Genomic DNA, 21912 nt, shown 5'->3' with positions numbered 1-21912 from the left:
GATTTCATAAAACTCCTGGAAAACCCGACGACTGGGGAGTCTTAACTGCACTATGAGATTATATAGACCACTGTTTTTTTTTTGCACTGATTCCTGTTTGATCAGATAACTTGTTTGTTGGAGCACTTTCTAGTCCTGATGGCTCTTTAGGAGCTCTTTACTGTTATCCGGGCGGCCCCGGGCCAAGTGTCCTTTGTAACCTGTTCTGGTCCCTCTTGGTAGGGACTTCTGGGTTTGTAGGGGGGGTTGGGGGGGGTTTAGTTTTTGGGTGGTAGCGGCGGCATGGTTTTGGGGTTTTATTTTTCTGTTTACTTTTTGTTGGGAGTTTATCTTTGTGGGGAGGTCTGAATGGTTTGTATGGAGTGAATGCAGGGGCTCTTGGGGTGAGGCTGGGCACCCTGGGACCCATTTTCTTTGGGGGTTGACTTGTTCACGATACTCTAGTGGGGTGTCCCATGGGTGACCGGATGTTACGTATAATCTCCTGGAATGTGTCCGGCATCACCTCCCCTGCTAAAAGAACTAAGATACTATCCCAACTGAAACACCATCGAGCAGACATCGCTTGTCTCCAGGAGACTAGGCTTACTGATTTAGAACACCAGAAGCTCCAGAGAGGCTGGGTTGGAACTGTATACTATGCATCTGCCCCGGGGAGGAGGGCTGGGGTGGCCATACTTATCCGAAAAGGCTTAGCATGCACGGTTCGGGTACAGAGACGTGACATCCAGGGTCGCTATCTTTTACTGAAGGTAGAGGGCCTGGGGGGATTTTTAGATTGTTGGTGGGTTATGGCCCTAATGGATATCAACATTCATACTTCCAAAATTTGGTTAATATCTGTTTACAAGATTCGGATAGTCCTTTGATTTTGGTGGGTGACCTGAATCAAGTACTAGACCCGGCCATGGATCGATCCGTTACGTCGGGTATATCATCGACGAGACATACTAAAGGGGTCCCTTACCTGTGTCGGGCTTTGGGGCTAGTTGACCCCTGGCGCTTGCTACACCCCACCGAGCGGGATTACACACACCAATCCCGGGCACATGGGTCATTCTCGCGGATTGATTACACCTTATTGTCAGAATCTTTATTCTCAAGGGTTACGGAGGCGACTATAGGCCCCTTGGAGGTGTCTGACCACACTATGATTTGGATTGATGTGCGGTGGGTGGACCAGTAGGACCGGGGACGGGCTGGAGATTTCCCTCTTATTTACATCAGGAAGTACACTTTCAAAAGTTCTTACTTGACAAGTGGGAATCCTATTGTTCCTTCAATGCCCAACACATTGATCAACCGGTGTTGTTTTGGGATACAGAAAAAGCTGTACTCCGTGGAGACCTTATCGCATACGTTACTACTCGCATGCGGCGTATAGCACATCGTATTGTAACGCTTGAACGACAACTGGTGTTGTTAAAAAGAGAATTGCTGCGTAGTCCCACTGCCGCTAGTCGTGAGGCGTATCACTCAGTGTTGGTGGCCTTAAATTCCCTTATACATGAACGTACGAAAAAGCTATTGTTTTTTCATAAATTTCAATTTCATAAATATGGCAATAAGGCGGGGAAGTTACTGGCATCCATTACTAAAAGTTGGAAGGGTTCTCGATATATCCAAATGATACATGATAGGTCAGGGAACATACTAACCTCAGCAGGGGCTATCTCTGATAGTTTTTATAGACACTTTGAGGCATTCTACGCATCCCCGGATTCGTATACAGGCCCAGATGTAAATGATTACCTGGAAGATGCGGGTATGCCTCGCTTGACGGCTGCTCAGATCTCACGCCTTGATCGTCCGTTACATCTGCAGGAGGTGCTTCAGGCGATTCAGAAACTAAAACCCTGTACAGTCCCGGGGCCTGATGGTTACTCCCCTGAGTTCTTTAAGATCTTATCGCTCTATATTGGGGGCTCCCTTCTAGCTTATTACACGACCATTCAGACACAACGCATGTTCCCTCGCTATGCCAATGAGGCCCTGATTACTCTTATCCCTAAGCCTGCCAAACCTACCGTCCGATATCGTTATTAAATGTAGATGTAAAAATCTTTGCCTGTATTCTGGCGGATCGGTTAGCCCCTCTGCTACCATCACTTATTGTTCCTGACCAAGTAGGATTTGTTCGAACTCGACATTCTGTGCTGAATGTACGAAGGGTACTCCTAGCGTTTTCTCGTGCTCAACAGTTGCGTTTACCTGGCTTACTAGTTGGGCTTGACGCGGCGAAAGCCTTTGATAAGGTTAATTGGCACTACTTGTTTCGGCTTTTGCAGTATATGGGATTTCCCGTTAGTTATTTTGCTTCTATACAGGCACTCTATGCGGGCCCTACCCCTGTTATAGAGAAAGAAATGACAGGCTTTAGCTGTCATTTGTTTGGGATACTCAAGGATCAGATTGTAAAACTCTGAATTAGAAAAAATTATCAAGACCCCTCCTGTTTTCCATACTGTATTGATCAAAGTCTGTAAGTTATTGCCATACTTACCTATGAGTGCATAGATGAGATGATAAATGGCATAAAAATACATCTAACTAATGTGGAAATATTGAGTTGAAAGGCTTATCCAAGTTCAGTCTTTAAGTGCTGCAAGGTGACCAGATTTTCAGGATATCTCTAAAGAATATGCATGAGAGAGATCTGAATGCAAATCTTTAATGCATATTCATTAGGGATATCCTGAGAACCCGCCTTGTTTGCTGCCCTTGAGGACTGAACTTAGATAAACCTGGTCTAGATGAACAATGCATTTTTACTGCATCTTTGAAAGGAATGGTAGTATCAAGAATGAAAGGTGGAGTTAAAATGTATGGGCTTGTGCTCTCCATGGTGCTGACCATGTTTTGCTGTGTAGCTAGTCAGATTTCCTAGATGTCACTGTAGTCATGAATCACAGTCACTAGTTCCCAAAAATGTTCTTACAAGCAGGGCCACACAACTCTATCACTGTGCATGGGAATAGGTTTGACCATCGTTAAACAAACAAACAACAAAACACTGGCTAGGCACCTGAGATTGCCTTACTCCCCCTCTTATCCTCCTTAATACCTACTTTGGAACCAACTATGGCCAGGGAATACAGGCTGACAATTGAGAATGGAGAATGGGATTGTACGAAACAGGACATCTGTGAGGGATTTTCATCTGGGTAGGGAGCAAGCAGGACATTTCTCCTAAACACAAGAACCCTTTGAAAGAAGAGTGAAATCACTGACATAGAGCTTCAGAGTGCCTGATATTGACTGGGCCTCAGTATGTCTAACAGGCTGTGAAAGCAAACTTTTACCCAGACCTAGCATAGGCAAAGTAAGCAGCTGCTTACAACACCAAATCCTTGTGGGTGCCAGAATGTTGCTGTCACTACCTTATTATTTGTCTTGTGTAGCAATGACAGTCCCATAACAACAGCAACCCTTGGAAAATAAATTCAGCACTGAGCCTCCTGTAAGCCCTTGCATTTTCATAAGCCCTGTGATCTAGCATCCCTTGCACAGATTTTCATGGCAACAAAAGCCCATGTGGGAGGACAGGTCAGGGATTCACAAGGCCTGCAAAAGTGTGACTGTTTATAAGATGCCTACTGCTGAATTTTACTATCCCGAATTGCTGTTAGACTAGAACCGCTGTGCATGAGAATGGGCAGAGGTAAGGAGAAATGCCCTAAGAGGAGGATATTAGCAAGGGCAAACTGGAAGGGGAGAAATTCTTTGCATCTCTGATGACTTCTGCTGAGTCCCCTCGTTGTCTTTGGTACTCACTATTTGAACTGAACTATGCATGCACACCCTCATTCCCTATTACTGCCAAGCCAGAAATGGCCCCTGCATTATGAAAGAATGTCAAACATGACTGTGGCAGGAAATGCACAGAATATACATAGAAGATCAAATCAAAAAGAGATACACAGACGACAAATCTTACAAAATACCGCGGTTAAACTTATCTACCACGCAAAAAAATTCAACCACGTCACTCCGCTTCTACATGATACCCACTGGCTTCCAATCCCTCACTGCATCACGTTCAAAATTCTACTTCTCAGCTATAAAATCAAACAACACCATATTCCTGCCTTTATAGACAAATATATAATCCCCTACGCTTCAACCCGTACACTATGCTCAAATTATCAAGATTTGCTTGTTGTCCCCTCCATCTGAGAAATTTTCTACAACACCACCAGAAAATCCATCTTCTCAGTCATGGCGCCCTCACTCTGGAACGCTCTTCCTCTGCATATAAAACAAAAGTCTTCCCTCACATTCAGGATAAAACTCAAAACATTTTTATTCAAGGATGCCTACAATACCTTATCCAGGAACCCTTTTCTTTCCTTGGAATAATTTTTATTTCAGGTTTTCAACTCCAAACGCCTCTTTAGAGACAAATTAACTCCTAATGTTCTATCCAGCCCCCTCCCTCCTTTATATATTATTTTATCTCTATGTATGTTTTGCCACCTCTTGTACCTTCCTCCCCTGTCATGTCGGTCTCAAGTAATATATGTAAACCCCCCCCCCCTCCACATTTAATTATCATGTGGTGGAGCTTTTTTTCTTTGGGTTGTTTTTTTGGGTTTTTTTTACTTTTAACTCATGCTTTTAAATATTTTTATTGACTATAAACCGTGTAGATAAATTTTGATGGATGGTATATCAAAGAAATAATAATCTTGGAAATGTCTTTATTATCCCCCCTTTTACCAAGCCGCATTAGGGTTTTATATCACTGGCCACTGTGGTAAAAGCTCTGACGTTCATAGAATTCCTATGAGCATTGGAGCTTTTACCGCAGCAACCAGTGATAAAAAAACTAACCCAGCTTGATAAAAGGGGGGGGGGGTATATTAGTAGAAATAAATCCAAGAAATCTCAAAGTGCTTGATTCTACTCTTGTGGTGGTGTGCTTCTTTATATATCAGGAGAGAATGTCTGCAAGGGCAGTTGGCATGGAGAAGGAGTAGACTCTCTTTGTGAGGTGGTGTTCGGCAGAATCTGGACAATTACCTAAACCATTTAAAACTCTTGTCAACCAAATACCAGGCCATTGCAACCCTGCAACTGTATAATTTAGTTGCAGGCTCAGTAATAGGGAGTTCATGAGTATTCTAAGCCATCTAGTACAGTGTTCTTCAACCACCGGTCCGTGGACCGGTGCCGGTCCACAGGGCCAGCACGTGCATCAGGCCCAAAACAGTGTTCTTCAACCGCTGGTCCATGGTGCGATCGATGCGGCGTTTTCTTCAAACCAGCTCCCTCTTCCTCACTGATTCAGTGCACAAAGCCATGGGCAATGGCTCCTATGTGCATCCTGCGCCTGAACCGGAAGCCTTCTCTCTGATGTTGCAACGTCAGAGGGAAGGCTTCCAGATGAGGCATGGGATGCGCAAGGAGCTGCTGCCCGCAGCTTTGTGCACTGCGTCAGTGAGGAAGAGGGAGCCGGCCTGAAGATAATTCCTGGGGCGGCATAAAATGGCCAGGCAGGAGCAGGCCAGAAGGTAAGCCATAGCATGGAGGGAGGGAGACAACAAAGGTAGGGGGGAATGATTTTATTTTTTAATTTAGTGATTGAATTATGTCAATTTTGAGAATTTACATCTGCTGTCAGTGTGCTTTGTGTAGTTTAATTTTGTGGTTAACCATTATTTGTTGTTAATAAGATTATATTGTGTATCTGTGAAAAATGAATGGAAAAAATAGTGTTACAATTAGTACTATTCTGAGGGCGGGGTCTGGGGTGGAGATTGGGTAGAGATGGGCGGGGTCTGGTCCACGACTTAGCCTAGTGTTCTTCAACCGCCGGTCCACAGAATAATTATTTTATTTCTGCCGGTCCATAGGTGTAAAAAGGTTGAAAAACACTGATCTAGTACATCCTCAGTGTTTTCTCTGAGGGCCAAAAGCTTTCGTTCCTCCTTTACCTCACTCTCCAAAACTGCAAATCATCTTCATTTATTCTATTCTATTATTAGTACCGTACTTTGGTGATTTTGTCTTGTTAAATATAGATTACAAAATTAAGAGAACCTCTGAGGAGAAACTACAAAAAAAACTTGATTAATAAGACAAGAAAGGCTTAGAGCTGAGCTACATCTTAACCATTATCTGATGTAAACAAATAAGGACGCCTTTTACTAAACTGTGTTAGAGGTTTCTACCGCAGCCAGCAAGGTAAATGCTCCAACGCACATAGGAATTCTATGAGCAATGGAGCATTTACCTTGCCATGGTGGAAACCTCTAACGTGGTTTAGTAAAAGCCAATGTAAGTTTTAATTTTTTTTTCTGAACTGAGTGTATGAGTTAATTTGTCTAATTTGCAAAGGTAGATTGTTCCAGACAAAAACTGTCTGTAAGCAAATGTAGATTTTATTTATTTTTCACATTTATAACCATTTCTACAAATAAGCGACATATAATACGAACATATACAGTAAAAATTAAAATGCTTTTGGCAGACATTTTGTACTGATGGAAAGTTAAGTTTAAAATAAAGCTATGAGAAATAAGAATGTTGAAACTATGAACTATTTTTTTCTGAAGTTAAACCATATAAAGACTTAAAAACAAAACAAGCCTTCATAGACCTTATTCTTGCTCTAACTGACAGCCAGTGTAATTTCATCAACAAAGGAGAGGCCTTTTCAATTTACCAACTTGAAAAATAAGTTTGGCTGCAGTGTTTTGCAGCTATAGACTTCTGGTGGGACTGCCCAAGCCCAGGTGATCATTACTGATCCCTTTGCCACCTGTCTGCACAAAAAGGTGAGAAAAGATAACGCTTTCAAGCAGGGACTGGATAGCTGTGCTTGGGCTCTGGGTTCCTGCTCCACAATATGGATACAAAAATTAGGATACCATAGCACACTCCAAGTACTTGTATCTTGGAGATGTGTTATTGCAAATAGGGCTCAGCTCTAAAGGACTGGAAAAGCGCAACAACAATTATATTTAAAGTGCTCCAAATGCCACCAGCTTCCATATCCATACACTTTTAAAGGGGGGAGGTTTTTTTGGCTGCTGCAGTTAAGGCTAAGCTATATTAGACAAGCCAAGTCAGAGGAGGCAGCCTTTTTACCACAGCACCTTAGGAAGTTATCCTTTCGGACTTAGGGTCAACTTAATTATTAAGCAAGATTAGGTGGTTGTCTAGGGCAGAGAGGTAGGCAATTCTGGTCCTCGAGAGCTGGAGCCAGGTCAGGTTTTCAGGATATTCACAATAAATATACATGAGATAGATTTGCATCTCAAGGAGGCAGTGCATGCAAATCCATCTCATACATATTCATTGTGGATATCCTGAAAACCTGATCTGGCTCCGGCTCTCTAGGACCGGAATGCCTACCTCTGGTCTAGGGTGACAGCTTCTGGGGAGGTGTGGGGAAAGGGACAATATCCAGCAGCTGTCTCCCTCGTCCTCCCTATCTTGTTGGTTCACAACTATGGGGTAATCTTTGACACATCTCTATCCTTCTCTTCATACATCCAACAGACTACCAAAACCTGTCATTTCTTTCTCTAAGATATTTCTAAAATCAGATCCTTCCTTTCTGTCAAATCCCTCATCCATATCCTCATCACCTCTCGCCTAGACTACTGCAACCTGTTTCTCACTGGCCTTCAACTAAACCATCTCTCTCCCTTTCAATCTGTTCAGAGCTCTGCTGTACGCCTTATAGTCCACCAATGTTGCTATGCCAACATTATCCCTGCCCTTGTCACTTCATTGGCTCCCTATTTCAAGTTTATTGGTATTTGATTAATCGCTTAATCAATTTGCTAAGCGATGTACAATCATATAAATAGAAAATAGGATACAAAAAAAACAACTTACGAAGTAACATGAATCTTACAATTAAAACAAACATGGAACAGGGAGGAAAGGAGGGAAAAGTTACAATTATTTCTTTTAGGGAATAAACAAAGAAGGATAAAACAAAAGGGAGGGGAGGAATTTAAAAGCCTGAAACATTATATCATGTCTTAAAATTTAAATATTAAAAGCATCTTTAAAAAGATAAATTTTTAAGGATTTTTTAAAATCCTTTTCGTCTTTAATATATTGAGGTAACGAGTTCCACAATTGAGAACCCATTACGGAAAATATATCATGTCTTCTTGTGCCTACTATTTTTAGAGATGGGATAGCCAAGAGGTTCCATTTCCACAAACAATTCAAACTCCTCTTACTGACCTACAAGTGTATTCGTCTGCAGCAATATCTCTCCTCTATCCCCTCTATTATCTGTACCCTTCTCCTCTATGGCCAACTCCAGACTCCATCCCTTCTACTTTGCTGCACTGTATGCCTGGAACAAACAGCCTGACTTGGTATGCCAAGCTCCGTCTCTGGTAGTATTAAAATCCAGACTCAAAACCCACTTTTTTGAAGATGTTTTCAATTCCATTCTCAAACCCATGTTCTAGCACCAATATCTGTCTTATCATTCCCTCTGTAATTCCATCCTCCCCAGCACTATTTATAAATGCACCTTCTTGTCCAGTTTGTCTGTCTTGACTAGATTGTAAGCTCTTTTGAGCAAGGACTGTCTTCTGTTTTGATGTACAGCGCTGCATGTGTCTAGTAGCAATATAGAAATGATTAGTAAACTAAACTAAACCTTAAGTTTATATACCGCATTCTCTCCAAGGAAGTGGAGCTCAGCACGGTTTACAAGAACTTAAAATATAAGAAGAGAAAGGAAAAGGTTTACATGAGCTTATATATAGAATGGAAGAGTAAGGGGGAAAATAGAATTACATGTTAGAGAAGAGCCAAGTTTTCAGTTGCTTGCGGAATAGTTGGAGAGAGCCTGGTAAGGTCGTTCCAGAGACCTGTGATTTTGAAGAGAAGAGATTTTCCCAGTTTACCTGCATAGAGAATACCGTGTAGAGAGGGGAAGGATAGTTTATATCTTTGGGCGGGTCTGGTGGAGTCAGGACTCGAGGAGTTAAAGGATAGTGGGATTAGGGGAGGAAGGATGCCGTAAATGATCTTAAAAGCCATTAGATTAGATTAGATTAGTAGTAGCTGAAAGCAATGTACTAATGTACAATAAGTCCTTGAGCCATAAACATTAGCATGTACTTTTTCACACAGGAAACGTGACAGTTTTCAAACAGTCATGACATACAATTATGCATTTTTCTGGGAGGGGTAGTGTTGGAACTATTGAGATGGTATTAGAAAAATATTGGAGGAGAGGGAGGGTTTGCAGCCTGAAAGTTAATTGGGGGAGCAAGGTTTTGCTGGAAATCCAGGCATGCCTCAGGCTCAGCCCGTGTACTTTACAGGTAACAATTTCACACTGGGGAGACAGGAGTTCGCTGGTAGCTCAGAGTGCGAGTCTAAATCAGCTTTGATTGCAAATACTTCTTCCTGCGTTTTGGTGTTGCCATGCTTTGATAAAATTGCTTCGTTTGACTTGAAATGTATGGTTTTTCGCCAAACACTGAAATGCCGTGTAGTGACTTTTCAGGGTTTCCCTGGCGAGGAGCTTCTCGTCGGGAAGAAATAAAAAAAACCAACAGCGATTCCGCCTCAGCGAGGTCCGGGAAACGCGTTTGAAAAATCGATCCAATGACGGCGCGTCTTTTGCTCCCCAGACCAGAACGAGCCCATGGGCGTGGCGGTGGGGGGAGGAGCAGAGCGCGCAGGTGCGTGCAGACTCGGGGGTTTAGTAGCCCAGCCTAGTGCCTGCGGGGGCTTTCCCTGGGTCTGCGCTTGGCAACTGCTGCAACCTGCTCTTGTTTGCCTAGCTACGGGCAGCCGGAGTTTTCCCGTGCACGTCAACATGTCGGAGGAGGACGACCGGATCAGGAGCAAACGGATTTTTATTAACCATCTCGACTGCTATTCCTCTGGTAATATTGGCAAGGTAAGAGAGAGCGGCAGGGTGAATAAAAAGCGCCAAGGTTCTCAATTTCTTTGAGACACAGGGGTTTTCTTAACATTTTGTGCTAGGAAAGCAAACCCTGATGGATGAGAAAATTAAAATGAAAAGAGCAGGAGACGTAAAATGTGACGGTGTCTGCCTTTCCTTTTTTTTTATTTTTCTAGTACAGAGAGCTATAAGAGAGAGAGGGAGAAAGTTTAAAATTTCAGATACCGTAGGTTGCCTATCTAATTTTCCATTCGCCAACCCCAAGCTATGCCATTATACAGGACGTTTCGAAAGCAGAACTAGTCTCTTAGCGGGTCAAGCAAAGATTCTTTATCAACATCTTCCAAAGTTGATAATGAGCAGGGTCTTTCTTCTTAGACCACTCTGGAAGAATCGATGAGGCGCAAGAGGGGGAGGCAAAGGGTTACCATATTTGTGAAGACAAAAAAAGAGGACACATGGCCATGCCCCTAGTTTTGCCCCCTCCCCTAGGCAGTTGCCTGCTGTGTGCAGTCAGGGCCGTAGCAAGCTATAATTGCACCCCATCCTTTCATGCGCTGCCGCCAACCCTCTTCCCTATGATATATCAACCTTTCAGTTGTGAGTTTTGTACTTTATTCAAAATTTAAAATGCAATCTTTTTTTCTACTTTTCTAATCATGTTGGTCTCAGTTAATGCTGCCCGATATTCGATTCAAATCGATTCCCCGATTCACTTCGGGTGAATCGATTCCTTAAAAAAAAAAAAAAAAATCAGCCTTGCTAATTCGGTGACCAACCCTCCTCCCCATGACTTCAGGTCCCCTAAAGCAGGAGTGGCAGCGCTGCCTCTTGCTGGCTGTCCACTACCGCTCCTGCTTTAGGGGGCGATGGTTAGTCGGGAAGTGCTGCAGTGCTTAAGTGCTCTTTGCAGCATCTTCTGGCTTCCTCCCCTTGCCTCCCGCTCTTACCTTCAAATAATCACCGCAGCCTGCAGAGAGGATCACTAGTGCTGTAGTGATTCTTGCAGGCTGCTGTTGTCCTCAGCAGCACGTTCCCTCTGCTGCGATCCTGCCCCTGATGTCAGAGGAGGGGCGGGACTGTGGCAGAGGGAACGTGCTGCGGAGGCCGATGGCAGCCTGCAAGGATCGCTACAGCACCGGAGGTCCTCTCTGCAGGCTGATGTAATTAGCTGAAACTAAGACTGGGAGGCCAGGAGGGAAGCTGGAGGACACTGCAAAGAAGTGGGGAACTTGCAGGTCTTCGGGGGAGGGGGCTCTAGTGTAGAAGTACACAGAGGGAGGGAGGGAAGGGGGTTCAAAGAGACATGCATATACTAGACTGAGGAGGGAGGGAGGGGGGAAGAAATAATGGGTCTAAAAACAGAGGAGAGGGAGAGAGATGGTGGACAATGGGATTTAGGGAGGGAAGGAACAGAAAGGGAGAGAAGTTGGACACAAGGGATGGTATGGAGGGGGAATAGAGATACTGGATAAGAGGGTAGTTGGGAAGAGACAGGGAGAGCTGGTTGACCCTGGGATGGTGGGGAAGGAGGGAGAGATGCTGGATGAAAGGGTAGTTGAGAAAAGGAGAGATGGTGGATCTGGGGATGGGTGGGGTCCATCGCTGCAGCTGTGGGGATGGATTTGAAAAAAGGAAAGATGCCAGACCTCCTGGGGAGGGAAGGGAAGATAAGACAGAGATGGAAGATGAATGGTTAGCACGGAGAAAGAATAAAACGACAAATGGGCAGGAGACCCTGGCAAGCGAGTTATCAGAAGACAACCAGAGCCTGGGACCAACATGATTTGAATAATGACCAGACAACAAAAGGTAGAGAAAATAATTTTATTTTCTGTTTTGTGATTACAATATGTCAGATTTGAAATGTGTATCCTGCCAGAGCTGATGTTAGACCGTGAACGTGAGCTAGGATTTAACAGAGAGAGGAAAAGCCTTTTTTGTTTATTTTGTTTACACCACAGCGCCAGTGTGGGTAGGAGAGGACAAAGGGGGTTCACTAGAGGTAGGTCTTGTTAGACAAATCTAATCAATTTCTTTGAATGGGAGACCAGGGAATTTGAATTGAGGATGTGCGCGAGATGTGGTGTATTTAGATTTTAGCAAAGCCTTTGACAGTGTTCCACACAGACGTCTAATAAATAAACTGAGTGCCCTCAGGATGGGTCTCAAAGTGATGGGCTGGGTCAAAAACTGGTTGAGTGGAAGGCGACAGAGGGTAGTGATCAATGGAGATTGCTCTGAGGAAAGGGATGTTACCAGTGGTGTGCCTCAAGGTTCTGTTTTTGGGCCTGTTATTTTTAACATTTTTATAAACAATATTGCTGAAGGGTTATCGGGTAAGATTTGCCTTTTTGCGGATGATATGAAAATCTGCAATAGAGTAGACACGCTGGATGGTGTGAATAACATGAAGAAAGACCTGGCGAAGCCTGAAAAATGGTCTGAAATTTGGCAGCTAAAATTTATGGTTTTATGTTCTTATGTTCTTAATGCTAAGAAATGCAAGGTCATGCATTTGGGCTGCAAAAAGAGTGGGACTTGGGTGTTATTGTATGTGATGATCTTAAGGTGGCCAAAAAGGTTGAAAAGGTGATGGCGAAAGCTAGAAGGATGCTAGGTTGCATAGGGAGAGGTATGGCTAGTAGGAAAAAGGAGGTATTGATGCCCCCTGTATAAGACTTTGGTGAGACCTCATTTAGAATATTGTGTACAATTCTGGAGGCCGCACCTTCAAAAAGATATAAAAAGGATGGAGTCGGTCCAGAGGAAGGCTACTAAAATGGTATGTGGTCTTCATCATAAGGCATATGGGGACCGACTTAAAGATCTCAATCTGTATACTTTGGAGGAAAGGCGGATACTCTGGGCCTTCATGGAAATGTTTACTCCTGGTTCAAAGGTTTTCGGGAGTCCAAAATGTACCAAGTTAGGTTTAGGTCCCACCTCTCTTCAATCTGGAATAACTTATGTGGTGTTCCTCAGGGTTCTCAACTTTCACCTACACCAGGGGTGTCCAATGTCGGTCCTCGAGGGCCGCAATCCAGTCGGGTTTTCAGGATTTCCCCAATGAATATGCATTGAAAGCAGTGCATGCACATAGATCTCATGCATATTCATTGGGGAAATCCTGAAAACCCGACTGGATTGCGGCCCTCGAGGACCGACATTGGACACCCCTGACCTACACTATTCGATGTTTATCTTTCATCATTGGGCCCATGTTTGAGCAACCTGGATGTAGAACTGTTTAGTTACACTGACGACATTACTATTGTCATACCTTTACTTCAGCCCTATCCTAGATTACCACTAAAGTTGAAATCATAATGAAACAGATGGATTCTTGGATGCAAAAATTTAAACTCAAACTCTGGCAAAACAAAGTTTTTGTGGCGATTGCTAGTAATATTTTTTTCTGAACCTTCTATTAGTATAAACTCAACTCAGTATATAATTCATCCAACGATTAAAATTTTGGGAATTATTTTAGACCAGCATCTTACAATGCATGCTCAGATAGATGCTGTAGTGCAGTGGTTCCCAAACCCTGTCCTGGGGGACCTCCAGCCTGTCGGGTTTTCAAGATATCCCTAATGAATATGCATGAGAGAGATTTGCATATAATGGAAGCGACAGGTATGCAAATTTCTCTCATGCATATTCATTAGGGATATATTGAAAACCCGACTGGCTGGGGGTCCCCCAGGACAGGGTTTGGGAACCACTGCTGTAGTGGTATGCCACTTCATGGTATGGAAATTGGGAACAATTAGATCTTATTTTGAATTTACTGCTTTTAGATTACTGGTTCAATTGTTACTACTGAGTCTTCTCGATTATTGTAATATTATCTATCTGACAGTCACCAAGAAATAATTAGCAAGACTTACAATAATACTGAATACAACAGTCAGAATGATTTATGGCCTGAAGAAATGTGATCATGTTACACCCTTTTATCGTGAATTGCATTGGCTGCCAATGGAGGCCCGGGTATTGTTTAAACTAGGCTGTTTCTGTTACAAGGCTGTTTATGCTCCTTCTTATTTAGTCAATAGATTTTCTTTAGCATCAAATAGACATAGTAGAAGAATTCATCCTTTGTTAATTTTCCATCTGTCCAAGGTTGCAGGAGTAAGAAATTTCTTTTTTTTTCAAAGTTCTTTATTCATTTTAAATTTCTTACATCAAGTGATAAATATATAATACATATAATTTTCAATATACACTTGAATATCCATCAATATATATTTTAATACAAACATATATAAAAACCCCTTTTGCAATAAATTATAAATCATTTGTTATTATAATATTGTACCCACCCTAACCCCTATTATATGATCTATCATTGTGCTATGATATCTGATCTTTAGAAAAAAGAGCCAATGGTCCCCAGATTTTATTAAATTTTTTAATATAACCATGTTGTAACGCTATTGCTTTTTCCATCTTATATATATGGCAAATAGAATTCCACCAAAAAGTGAAATTTAATTTTGTATGATCTTTCCAGTTTTGAGTAATTTGTTGTATGGCGACCCCTGTTAATATCAATAAAAGTTTATTATTGTTTGCTGATATTGGACTCTGTGTTCTCATTGCTGTTCCAAATAAAATTGTGTCATATGTAAGTCCAACATGATTTTCTAATAATATATTAATTTGGGGCCAAATTGTTTTCCAAAAGGCATTTATACAGGGACAAAAATAGATTAAATGATCTAATGTCCCAATTTCTACCTTACAATGCCAGCATATATTAGATTTAGAACTATCTATTTTTTGTAACCGAGTAGGGGTCCATAAAACTCTATGTAATAAAAATAACCATGTTTGACTCATAGATGCTGACATTGTAGTATGTATTCTCCAGGACCAAAATTTTTGCCATTGAGTTGCAGAAATTGTCTGTCCTATCTCAATACTCCAAATGTCCCTAAGTCCTGTTCTTTTTTTTTTATTTAAAAATCCATATAATAATTTATACCATTTTGCAGCTTGGTGTCCCAAAAAATCTGCCTGAAAGCAAAGGATTTGCAAACTATATTGAGTATTAAGATTTTTCCATTCAGGGAACCCTTCCTGGATGGCTTGCTTCAATTGCATCCATTTAAAATATTGTGTTATGTTCAATCCAAATTTCTGTTGCAATTGTGAAAAACTAAGCATGGATCCATTTACTATAACATCATTTAAAGACCGTATACCTGCAATTATCCATTGCTTCCATATTATTTTGAATCCACCAATTTTGATCCTGGAGTTTACCCAAATGGATTGATTTAACGATTTAGTTATTGGATCTGTTGTAATATTACTAATAAATCTTAGTGTTTTCCATGTATCTAATAAAATTCTGTGATCTTTATATCTATTGGGCATTGTTATACTTATAAGATGTTCCGGATATAATGGAAACAGGAGTCGCCATTCTAAATATAACCAGTCTGGTACATTCTCCATGAGGTCTGGGAGGATCCAATACATACCCTGTCTTAAAATATAGGCTTGATGATACCTATAAAAATTTGGAAAATTTACCCCTCCCTCTCTAATTGTTTTTTGTAATGTTGCTAAAGCGATTCTTGGCCTTTTCCCAAACCAAACAAATTTTGTAAGTATTCTATTTAATTTTTTATAAAATGACCCCTGAAAAAATATCGGAATCATACTCATTTGATAACAAACCACAGGTAAGATCATCATTTTTATTGTTTGAACTCTTCCCCACCATGAAAGATGTAAAGGATTCCATTGCTCGCACATTTCTGTTATTTTTTTTAATAAAATTTTTTCATTTTCTGTTACTGTATCATCAATTGTATTTTTAATAACAATTCCTAAATATTTTATTCCTTCCTCTTTCCATTGGAATGAATATGAATCAAATAATCCTTTGGTACAATGGACATTAATTGGAAGAACTTCAGATTTTTCCCAATTTATTTTGTATCCAGAAAATTTACCAAATTTATCTAATAAATTTAATAAACATGGAATGGTATCTTCCGGTTTCCTCAAATATAAAAGAATATCATCTGCATATGCAGATAATTTATATTCCCAATTTGAAAATGTGATCCCCTTTATTCCCTTAGTTTGATTTATTGCAATTAATAAGGGTTCAAGAACAATATCAAAAAGTAAGGGAGATAAAGGACAACCTTGTCTAACCCCCCGTAACAAGTTAAATCTTTCTGAAATGTTATTATTTATATTTAATCTTGCTCCAGGAGAGCTATACAATGTTTGAATCATTTTAATAAAAAAGGGACCTATTCCAAACCATTTTAAAGCTTGATACATAAATTTCCACTCCACTCTATCAAATGCTTTCTCTGCATCTAACGATATTAAGAAAGCTGGTTCATTCATAGTTTTCGCTAAGTTTAAAGAATGAAGTGCCAGTCTGGTATTATGTGAGGAATGTCTTTTAGCAACGAATCCTGTTTGGTGTACATCTATAATAAAAGGAAGAGCTTTTGCCAATCTTAATGCTAATACTTTAGCAAGCAATTTTTCATCTACATTCAACAATGATATGGGCCTGTAGTTTGAAACCAATGTAGGATCCCTGTTTGGTTTTGGTAAGACAATAATTACAGAATCTGCCATAGTACCTGATATATTTTCATTATGTATCTGATATTGATATAAATTTAATAAATAAGGCAATATAATATTTTGAAATGTTTTATAAAATTCAACAGTATATCCATCTCCACCTGGAGCGGATCCAACTCTAAGAGACTTCAATGCTAGTTCTATTTCTTTTAATGATATATGTTCTTCTAAACTTCCTTTTATATGTTCTGGAATATTTGGTCCAATAATTGAATTTAAAAACTCTAAGCCATCTTGTTCTTTATTTTCACAAGAATCTGAAGTATATAGACTCTTATAAAAATCAAGAAATTGTTTTACAATATCTTTAGTGCTGGTGTGTGTATTACCTTTTGTATCTTTTATTGCAATAATTTTAGTTTTTCTTTTTTTTGCTTTAAGAAAATTTGCTAACATTTTTCCAGCTTTATTTGAGTTTCCATAATATCTAAATTGCTGACAGAACATTTCTTTTCTAACAAATTGTGAAGAGAGTTCATTATATTTAGTTTTAACTTTTAATAGTTTTTGTAATACTACATTTTCCCATTTAATAATTAATTTTTTTTCTAATGATTTAATTTCTTCCTCTAATTCCATAAATTGTTTTTTAAGCTGTTTTTTCATAAAAGCCGAATATGATATAATGTTTCCTCTCATTGTAGCTTTACAAGCATCCCATATAATTTCAATATTCATATTGTCTGTGCTATTAATTTGAAAAAACTCTTTCATCTTTACTTTTAGGTTTGTTACAAAATTTTCATCAGCAAGTAAGGCATTATCAAATTTCCAAATTGATGTAAAATTTGTTTTTATATCATTTTTTAGATCAATCCACACCCCAGCATGATCAGAAATTATAATAGGATCAATAACTGCTTTCATAACTTTTTGTGCTAAATTACTAGAAACAAATATACAGTGGTGCCTCACACAACGAACTTAATCCGTTCCAGGAGCAAGTTTGTTATGTGAAACGTTCGTTGTGTGAAACGCGTTTTCCCATAACAATACATGTTAAAAAAAATAATTCGTTCTGTAGCATAAAATATGCTAAGATGACATAAAAAAAGATAAATTTTTGGTTATTATTTTTATTTAGATACATCTAAAAACATAATTGTTTTTTAAAACAACACACATTTTTTAAATTTAAAGACAGACTAAGTAGAGTCTAATTTTACAGTGAGAGGGCAGAGTCTCAGCGGCAAAAACTGGGACTTAACTGTTCATTTTTTTTTTTTTCTACCGTGTTTCCCCGATGATAAGGCAGGGCCATCAAATAAGACAGCCCCCCCTTTTTAGAAAAAAATGTAAAATAAGGCACCCCCCCGCAAATAAGCCACCCACCGATACCTGCGCTTACCCGAATCGGGTGGTACGGTGGGTGACTCCGTGTAGTCCCTGGCACCCCCGACACGATCGGGGCAAGAGGGAGCTCAAGCCCTCTTGCCCCCCCCCCCCGACTCCCCGACACGATCGGGGCAAGAGGGAGCTCAAGCCCTCTTGCCCCCCCGACTCCCCGACACGATCGGGGCAAGAGGGAGCTCAAGCCCTCTTGCCCCCCCGACTCCCCGACACGATCGGGGCAAAAGGGAGCTCAAGCCCTCTTGCCCCCCCGACTCCCCGACACGATCGGGGCAAAAGGGAGCCCAAGCCCTCTTGCCCCCCCGACCCCCCGACACGATCGGGGCAAAAGGGAGCTCAAGCCCTCTTGCCCCCCCCGACTCCCCGACACGATCGGGGCAAAAGGGAGCCCAAGCCCTCTTGCCCCGCCGATTCCCCAACTCCCCGACAATATCGGGCCAGGAGGGAGCCCAAGTCCTCCTGGCCACGGCGACCCCCTAACCCCACCCTGCACTACATTACGGGCAGGAGGGATCCCAGGCCCTCCTGCCCTCGACGCAAACCCCCCCTCCCCCCAACGACCGCCCCCCCCCAAGAACCTCCGACCGCCCCCCCAGCCGACCCGCGACCCCCCTGGCCGACCCCCACGACACCCCCAACCCCCTTCCCCGTACCTTTCTGTAGTTGGCCGGACAGACGGGAGCCAAACCCGCCTGTCCGGCAGGCAGCCATCGACGGAATGAGGCCGGATTGGCCCATCCGTCCCAAAGCTCCGCCTACTGGTGGGGCCTAAGGCGCCTGGGCCAATCAGAATAGGCCCGGGAGCCTTAGGTCCCTCCTGGGGGCAGGGCCTGAGGCACATGGTCGGGTTGGGCCCATGTGCCTCAGGCCCCGCCCCCAGGAGGAACCTAAGGCTCCCGGGCCTATTCTGATTGGCCCAGGCGCCTTAGGCCCCACCAGTAGGCGGAGCTTTGGGACGGATGGGCCAATCCGGCCTCATTCCGTCGATGGCTGCCTGCCGGACAGGCGGGTTTGGCTCCCGTCTGTCCGGCCAACTACAGAAAGGTACGGGGAAGGGGGTTGGGGGTGTCGTGGGGGTCGGCCAGGGGGGTCGCGGGTCGGCTGGGGGGGCGGTCGGAGGTTCTTGGGGGGGGCGGTCGTTGGGGGGAGGGGGGGTTTGCGTCGAGGGCAGGAGGGCCTGGGATCCCTCCTGCCCGTAATGTAGTGCAGGGTGGGGTTAGGGGGTCGCCGTGGCCAGGAGGACTTGGGCTCCCTCCTGGCCCGATATTGTCGGGGAGTTGGGGAATCGGCGGGGCAAGAGGGCTTGGGCTCCCTTTTGCCCCGATCGTGTCGGGGAGTCGGGGGGGCAAGAGGGCTTGAGCTCCCTTTTGCCCCGATCGTGTCGGGGAGTCGGGGGGGCAAGAGGGCTTGAGCTCCCTCTTGCCCCGATCGTGTCGGGGAGTCGGGGGGGGGCAAGAGGGCTTGAGCTCCCTCTTGCCCCGATCGTGTCGGGGAGTCGGGGGGGCAAGAGGGAACCAGGCGGAGAGAGGGCAGTTAAGCGCAGTGCCTGCGCGGAAGGATGCAGCTCGGGCGACTTCGTTGTGTGAAACGAAGTTCGTTGTACGGATCAAGACATAAAGTTCGTTGTGCGCAGCGTTTGCTGTGCGAGGCGTCCGTTATGCGAGGCACCACTGTATAATCAATTCTTGAAAATGATTTATGGACCTGAGAACAAAAAGAATATTCCTGATCATTAAAATGAAGAATACGCCATATATCTACCAAATCACAAGATTGTATCAAATTTTCTAGCCCTAATGATTTTATAATTTTACTAGGTTTCTTATCCAAAATAGGATCTATAACAGCATTGAAATCTCCAGCTACTATCAAATTTGAAGTAGCCAATGGTAGTAATATCTGTTGCAGGAGTAAGAAATTTCTAAATCATACATTGGCATCTCAAGCAGCTCTTCATAACAACGAATTCCGAATAATGATGCTTACTACCCATTCCTTTGGCCATTTTAGAAAATAATTGAAGACCTATCTTTTTTCTAAATATTTGACTGTTTAATGAATCATCTTATTTCATGTAACATGTTTACTTTTATATAACTTTTTGTAAACCGCGTTGAACTTCTGGTTATGCGGTCAATAAGCAGAATGTTATGTTATGTTTTCAGGTTTACTATATCCTCTCTTTCTTTGCAGTATCTCTCCAACTGTGTGGTTGGTTCATCACTTGAAGAAATAGAAGAAGAGGAGGAGGAAATGGAAGATGGTTCATCAACTCGTGAAGACACCTTCACTAATAAACCAAAAGGAGGAACATTTCAAATAGTGGGGACACTTTCCAAATTGGATAACAAGCAGCCAGATTTTTCTATGGAAATTTACAGGGTATGTGTGCACCTATTAGAACTTATCATTTAACTAGCACTCTTATAGTTGATAGTAGTGGAGGTTATTCCATACAATATAATAGTTAAGGGATAGTCTCTTATAATATCCCTTATAGTATAACACCCTTCAGAAGTTTCCACATCCTCAGAAACACCACTTTGTGTTCAATAAATTTTCATTACACAAAAGCTTTATGTGTTGCATTATCATTGGATCAAAAGTTCTATTAAATAAATATTTTTTATATATATATTTTGTTTGTGAGGTATTTTTTGTCTTTAAATATAAATAATATTTTCACATTCAATAGGTATCATTCATTATCCCAGGACAAGCAGGCAGCATATTCTTGACTGATGGGTGATGGCACCGACGTAGCCCCGGTACGGACAATTTTAGAGTGATTGCACTCTAAGAACTTGGAAAGTTCTAGTAGGCCGCACCGCGCATGCGCCTTTCCGCCCGACAGAGGCTCGCGGTCTCCAGTTTCTTAGTTTCCGCGGAGCTAAGAAGACGCGTTTATTTCAACGGCTGTTGAAGACTTTTTTCATATCGCCTTCCCGCTCGCGTAAACCCTTAAGGAAATATTGTTTCCTTCATTTTCTTTTCTTTTATTTTCTTTAAAAAAAAAAAATTTTGGGGGGGGTTTTTTTTTCACTTCTTTCAATTTCGCCCCGGCAGGGCCTGTTGCCACCATCGAGGCCTCGGCCTTCGATTTGGCAGAAGCTGTTTTTACCTTCATGCCCCCTCAATCCGGGTTTAAGAAGTGCCAGCAGTATGCACGACCAATTTCACTCACTGACCCGCACAACTGGTGTCTACAGTGTCTTGGTCCTGACCATCGAGCGTCTACCTGCACCCGCTGTGCGACTTCAAAAAAGAAAACTCTGAAAAATCAGCAGATCCAGCAGCAGTTATTGTTTGGTGCCGAGATGTCTGACTCTGCGGCACCGGCACCGACATCGGCCCCGTCTCAGTCGGCACCCACCTCGTCGACACCGCGCGATACCGCATCCCTCAGGTAAGCCGGCTAAGAAGCCTTCCCCGTTGGAGCGTCCTCCGGTCTCAGTAGCAGCGAGCCCAGTCCTGCCGACCTCGAGGTGCCCACGGAAGTGCTCCGCCCCAATAGAGGTGAGCCCCTCGACCTCGGGTTCCTCATTCTCGGGGCGTAGAGCGGCACTGCAGGTACTGCTCAAGAAAAAGGCGGTACCGGTACTTTCGCTGGACGAGCGGATCGCCGCTGTCCTGCAGGTGCAGCTTAAGGAACAGTTGCAACAACTCCTTCCTGCACTTTTGACACCGAGCCTTCCGGTCCCGGTCCGGTCTGAGCCACCGGTACCGACAGTGGAGCAGCCCTTTCTATCAGCATCCACTTTGCCGGTACCGGTACATTCTGCTTCCTCGGTCTCCATGCCAGTCCTCGCACCAGAACCGAGAGCTCAACACCAGGCTGTTCAGACTTCGGCATCGATGCAGCCCTTAACGTCTCCCGGTACCGTGTCTATGAGGTCAGGTAAGTCGGCACGCAAAACCCTCCACACCGGAATCTCGAGACCGCAGTTTTCAGGTTCGGGATCCTGATCTGTGGGGTGACTCAGAGGATCCTCTTCTCTCTGAAGGGGAATGTTCATCTGGTGATGAGGATCCTT

The 21912-nt window shown here is 42.8% G+C and overlaps 1 protein-coding gene across 3 annotated transcripts in view; it reads left to right on the top strand.

The window, feature by feature from the left end:
* The first annotated feature begins 9552 nt into the window (after positions 1-9552).
* AK7 (adenylate kinase 7) overlaps positions 9553-21912 on the top strand; it is a 206443-nt gene continuing 194083 nt past the window's right edge. For 2 of the 3 annotated variants that reach the window (XM_033952480.1, XM_033952478.1), the window contains exons 1-2: positions 9558-9892; positions 20072-20260. In XM_033952480.1, the coding sequence (XP_033808371.1) occupies positions 9635-9892; positions 20072-20260 (447 nt within the window). In that variant the 5' untranslated portion in view covers positions 9558-9634. Of the gene's footprint in view, positions 9893-20071; positions 20261-21912 lie in introns of all 3 variants that reach the window. The other variant, XM_033952479.1, reaches the window with a different exon arrangement.

Source organism: Geotrypetes seraphini, chromosome 7 (genome assembly GCF_902459505.1).
Source record: "Geotrypetes seraphini chromosome 7, aGeoSer1.1, whole genome shotgun sequence".
NCBI classification, from domain to species: domain Eukaryota; kingdom Metazoa; phylum Chordata; class Amphibia; order Gymnophiona; family Dermophiidae; genus Geotrypetes; species Geotrypetes seraphini.
Note: the sequence above shows the minus strand (reverse complement) of the source record. Positions and strands in the feature narration are given on the sequence as shown.